The sequence below is a fragment of the Artemia franciscana genome, chromosome 4, assembly GCF_032884065.1.
Source record: "Artemia franciscana chromosome 4, ASM3288406v1, whole genome shotgun sequence".
Classification (NCBI taxonomy): Eukaryota; Metazoa; Arthropoda; class Branchiopoda; order Anostraca; family Artemiidae; genus Artemia; species Artemia franciscana.
This window is the reverse complement of record NC_088866.1, coordinates 31,308,873-31,314,872: the sequence shown is the minus strand read 5'-3', so window position 1 is coordinate 31,314,872 and position 6,000 is coordinate 31,308,873. Positions and strand designations below refer to the sequence as shown.

At 35.4% G+C, this 6,000-nt stretch overlaps 1 protein-coding gene across 6 annotated transcripts in view; it reads right to left on the bottom strand.

The window, feature by feature from the left end:
• Positions 1-1,031: 1,031 nt before the first annotated feature.
• Positions 1,032-6,000, bottom strand: part of LOC136026291 (phospholipase DDHD2-like) — a 125,313-nt gene continuing 120,344 nt past the window's right edge. For all 6 annotated transcript variants that reach the window (XM_065702694.1, XM_065702698.1, XM_065702697.1 and 3 more), the window contains one exon: positions 1,032-5,738. In XM_065702694.1, the coding sequence (XP_065558766.1) occupies positions 5,135-5,738 (604 nt within the window). In that variant the 3' untranslated portion in view covers positions 1,032-5,134. The remainder of the gene's footprint in view (positions 5,739-6,000) is intronic.

Here is a 6,000-nt window from a genome sequence, read left to right as displayed (position 1 = left end):
TTTGGTTTAAACTCTGGCTACAGCTGAAAGTCACCGTAAAAGATTTTTCGAAAGGCTAGATCAGTCTCATATGTTTTCCCCGGCAATGACTGAGAGCTAGTTTATCTTATATTTGTGTTCTTGTATGTATATTGCATTTTTCCTTTTCTCTCCATTATAAGTCTCGTGTGTTCTTATGGGCATTAAAAATTTCCAGTTACTTATTCATTATGGTCAAGAATATTTTTAGGATTCATGCAAACTTTTGGAAATGGATAATTTCAAAGAAAAGTCTAACACAAGCTATGACACAAAAGTGAATTGTGGTTAGAAAGATGAGAACGGAAATCGGACTGGGTAAAATTTATCACTTCTAAGGTTTTTTTCGAATCCCCCCCCACACCCAAAAAATGTCCTACTACACACTTGCGCATGGAGGTGGTTTCAGTTCAGTGAGGATAGGCCTGGAGTGAGCCACCACGCCTTCGGATGCAGTTGATTACCTTTTCACAACAAAACACAGTCTTTTCCTATTTAAAGATCTTATTTCTTATTTCACACTCTAATTCCAACACAAAGCAAAAGTAAAGAAAAGCTTTTCAAGAGTCTTTAATAAGACTATTATTGAAATCTTGAAAAAAGTGTTTAAGCCCATACTTCCCTATTATCCGTCCATTCGATCCGGGAGAAGCTCCGCTGACACACCTTATAGTATAGCTAAAGAATTTATTTCAATTACTTATATTATAATGATTAGAACATTAAATTACTTTTTCCTTGACAGATTCATATAAATGTAAGTAAATCTGTACCCGTAGCCCGGGGGGAGGTTCACCCTCTTTGCGGTTAAATGGTGAAAAACGCTATCGTTTATCCTCTTTTACATATAAACATACTATGGCCATGGGTTCTGGTCAAAACTAAACTATCAGTACGGCAAAAAGTTATTTCACATAAAATACTGACTTTGAAATAGCCCATTATGCTCGCAGCGTGTAGACTCCAAAATCCGTTGTCTTTGCCTGCACATGACTTAAAAAAAGATATAAATCTTCAGAATTAAGCAGCACTTTACTCCTAGTAAGAAAACAAATCAAAATAGCACAACTTAATATAAAATAAACACCCTTTCCAAATACATAGAAGTTTCAGACGAAGAGTAACACTGAATAACCCTTAAATAAGAGTTTACAAGAAATAATGAAATTGGAACTTCGTGGGAAGGAATGAAGAATAACGCTTTGAATAGATAGGAGGGAGGAGATTTCGCATCTGCATTGGCATAAAGTGGTTAGGTGGCGCAGTGAGTTGTTGTTGCTAATAGTAGTATTTTTTCGATTCTTAACCTAAAAACTGCATCAATTTTTTTTGCCCTTTCTTTTCTGAAAAACAGGTTACATCGCTGAAATGTTAATCTTCTAGAATGGTTGAAGCACATAGGTACACACACATCAATCCTTAGGGTTGTAAGGGGATTAAAACAATTTTTCTTAAGCAGAAGGTACAATGGAGATTAAACCTCCATTTTCTAATTCTTTCTAGGGGGCGGGGATAGAGATAAATCATGCTACTTATATTATTCTTTAGATTGGCAATTTTATTAGTTTCAGTCCAAAGCAACAATACCAAGATTTAAAATACACTAGCTTACGACAATAATACGACATAGCATCGCTGTTAAGCCCAAATGTCGAATCTGACATTTTTCAAACTTCTGAAAAAATAACCAAAAATCATTTGCTGAGTTGCATTAAAAGGGAGCATTATCAAAACCATCTATGTTCAATTATTCTTTGGTTGTCCTGCTCTACACTATCCTCCTGGACTAGCCTTTGAGAACAACTTAGCAAAATGTCTTAGCAACTACTTCAGGTGTGTGAAAATATTAGATTTGACATTTTAGAAGTACAAGGTCCTTCGGGGATCCTTCCATTTTCTTGCTTTATATTATCCTGCTGACCATTTAGCTCGTCTGTTGACTTTAAATTGTTTTGTTGAGTTATTTCTACACAAGACAGTGGTACAACTTGATGTAAACATTTAATATGGCTGTATATTGAACCTAAATACCAAAACTAAACATTGAAATAAAATTGACAAAACCTGAAAAAATTCTGTCGATTCATTTATTGCATTGAAAATTAGCGTTAGCAATGTTAAAACAGAATAAACAATACTTTTCAGAAAATTAAACTATTTCAGTTTTCAGGATTTGGCTTTGTTCTCAACACATCTAAATATCGTATCTGCAGTTTTGAAGCTCATAAAAACTACCCAAAAAAGTGAGTCTCGGAGGCTAGCATACAAGAGAAAAGAAAATCCGTAGCGTAGAGTGTTTTGCGAAGACCAGAGAAAAATTTGTTTACTCTCCTACCCAAATTTTTAAGTTCTCAAAACCCCCTCTCCCTAATAAAAGAAACACATTGTGAAAGGTTCAACTCGATACCCTATCTGTGAGACACAGATGATACACTTATCAAACAGAACATATCCGTCAGATTTTAATGAATCGTACTGTCTACACCCAAACTTTACAATAAGGAACAATCGCTTGCTTTTAGGCAAAAAAAGTAAGCCCTTTTCCAAAATCAATTCATTTATCTGATTATAAAAGTCTGCACTCTATGGGGAAACTGTTATCTGATATATAGTATCTATGACATCACGACAGTTTTCCGATCAGCTATTGGCTGATCGGAAAACGAAAATTGCGTTTGAAACTCCTTCTACTTATGCTCAAGACTTTCAACCTTCAGGGGTCACTAATTCCAGTCAGCACAGAAAATCGCAACCTATCTAGATCGTTTTTACCAGAAAATGGTAATACGCCAAGAAAAAATTTACACATATATTCATTTACTGCTCATTTAATAGGATAGAAATGTACAATTGATCTAAGCAATAAATGGGGCTTTTTTGTCATGTGAAGACATCAAATCAACAAGTTACAGTCTAAGTTCCACCGATATATTTCAATGAAGAATAAGTTCCGGTGAAATCATACAGTCAAAGAAGTTTTCTTTCTCCTTCTAAAGGGTAGAAATTATACAGAATAAATCAGCATTTAACTTCACGCTTCTTCATAGATTGTTATATATATTCATCAGTTTTACCACGATAGAGATTTTTAACCGTGAATTTTCCTTGTTGTTTATCAAGATCGGTGACCGTAAGCCCCAAGTTAAGGGTTTTGACAATGACAAATTCAATCGTGTGCTTCTTTGTCATACAATTGGACGTCACTTTTGAGGGGTTTTAGGTTCTTTTTAGAAATTCTCACGTTTTTACCAATTAAAGCTACTGTTCAATTCAATCCCAACGGAAATTACTATTCACAAAATAGTGTTATTTGTGTAATTTTTACCAAAATAGTAATTTTGCTTTTTAACAGCACAACCATGATTAACTTTGAGGCTGCCTGAAGTTTCCATTTTTTTTTTTGTTATAACGTTTGATTCTGGAAGTTTTTTTTCGGTTTTGTTGTAACATGATCACCTTTTTCAAATAAATTCTTAAGTTCCTACATTTTTTACTAACGTCAGTCCTGAAATGCGCTGATGTGAGTAAAATGAAAGCTTCATACTGAAATGAAAGTTTTTACTGAAATGGAGTCCTGAAATGATTAAAGAGGCAGTAGGAACAGCACAGAATCATCCTCCTGAGAGACTTGCCCCATCAAAGCTATTTATGGTCTTATTCAAGGCTCCCCTGGATTTAAAAATACATTCCCCCTCCCCTAATTTTTTCTATTTAGTGCCACTGACCTAAAAGAATATGTTGGTGTTTTATAACTACTCTTCCGGAACGTTTGACATGTTTGTGGTAAAAAAAAGCGCTAAAAAAAGTATCTTGGGGAAATCCATACACATTAGATTTTCGGAGCGCGAGGAAGAGGCAGAAAAAAATTGTACAAAAAAAAACGAAAAATAAGAGGAACTATAGGAATAATTGTGAAAACTTCAGGAAGGAGGATTAGGTTTAAAGTCCCCCAACCCCCGCGCATATGTCAATTTCAGAAAATTACATATAAAGGGCGAGGAAGAGGCAAAAAAAATTGTACAAAAAAAAACGAAAAATAAGAGGAACTATAGGAATAATTGTGAAAACTTCAGGAAGGAGGATTAGGTTTAAAGTCCCCCAATCCCCGCGCATATGTCAATTTCAGAAAATTACATATAGAGCCAAATTAGCCCCATATGTAAATACAAAGTTAGGCGAATTTTCACTGATAAGGTAGGCTTATTTAGATCACACTTCATCGCAAAAAAAAGACAAAAATTGAAGGACTAAGGTTGAACAAATTACATTTAAAACAGGAAAAAGAAATAAAAAAATGGCCTTCCCAAAACCAAAAGACATTGAATGTACAATTTTGGTTCGTTTAAATGTCGTTTAAAAATTTAAAATGGCTTATTGCTAAAAGAGGAAAATATATATCAACAGGCAAGTTTATTGAATAGAAGTTCAGTGACCAATGTTTAACTGTAACCCCACTAACTTGATAACATCATGCTATAGCTAATTAATTTGAAATATATTCAACCAATTTGAAAAAGCGGTTAGTCCTTAAATGGGAAGGGATGAGCTTATAAAAAATGTTTTTAAGGAAATCGGAATTTTAATTAGAGGGGAGGGGGATATACAGTAGGACTTTGACAGGATCACGTCGGTAAAGGAGCGTGTGCAGCTATATGAGTACTAGGTGGCTTTTTGCTACAGCGATCTATTTGTAATTAAGTCAACTTTTAATCTTCTGGTAGGGAGGCACGCTAGCCTAAGACCCTCCCTGTATCTGCCCCTGTTTGTAGTAATAGCAGCAATTTGAAAAAGAAATTAAGCTATGATGGTGATAAAACTATTAAATCCTAAAGTAGAAGTTAACTAAATGCAATTAACCTTAAATCACACCTTCTAAAATGGGAAAAAATTTATTATCAGGCAAATTTCCTTATTAGCAGTTCATATACGTCTCTTAATCCTCACTTTAAGAAAGAAAAAAAAGTAAATGACTGCTAATAGATTTACCATAAGGATTGCGATAAAAGTCTTTTGATTTTCGACATCCGCATTAGGCTAACTCACAATTATGAACTTGCACAAAGATAGATCAAATTCTGATAAAAAATCACACTAAACAAATCCTTATCCAAATAACCTACTTTAACGGCGTAAATCCACTCATAGGAGGGGGAGGAAGGGGTTGGCTCCTTTCTCCTTCTTGTGCAGACGGAGGCTTACGGTTTAAAGCACAAACATATTTTCGCTGTCGATTAACATTTGAAGCACTAGCTTTAGAACTTTGTGGTACCCTAGTCGGTGGAGGCTTAAAATCCAGCACTTTGGTTCCAGCACTTCCCGCACTGGATCCACCAGTTCCTAGAGATCCAGCATTTTGGTTCACTATAATTTGGGATCTTGGAGCTAGTGGTACAGGAGGCAGTACAGGAACATTTTGTACAGCCCCAACATTCTGATTCAATGCAGTTTGGGATCTAGAGACTTCTGGTGCTACAGGCAACAGAGGAACGCTTCGAGGAGGCCCAAAAGCCTGAGCCGACGGGAGAGCAATGTGGGATCTTGGGGCTGAAGGAGTATACTGAGGAACAGCATTTATGATTCCTGCTTGGCTTTGGCTGATACTGATTGCAGAATTCGGTTGGAACTGAGCTTGTGGCTCGGCAGCAGGGATAGAGTCAGGACTTACACCCAGATCTGAATAAATCTCCTTCAGGATTAGTAATACAGTATCTTCTGACTGCCTAAAAAACAAAATTGATCGATAAAGCTCATCTTCTAAAAGTATGCTTAATATTTTCACGGAGAGAGGGATTTAAGGGGACAATATGATCCTGTATTGTTTCTGTGTCCTCAGTTTTGAATCTTAGAAGTCAGGATATATCTAGCTCCAAAGCGTAAATATTAAACAATACTAGATAGGCTTATCCCAAACAATGTCAATAATGATAAAAAAAAATTACTTCAAAGCATAATATTTAAATTAGTGTACAGTATATTATTTCC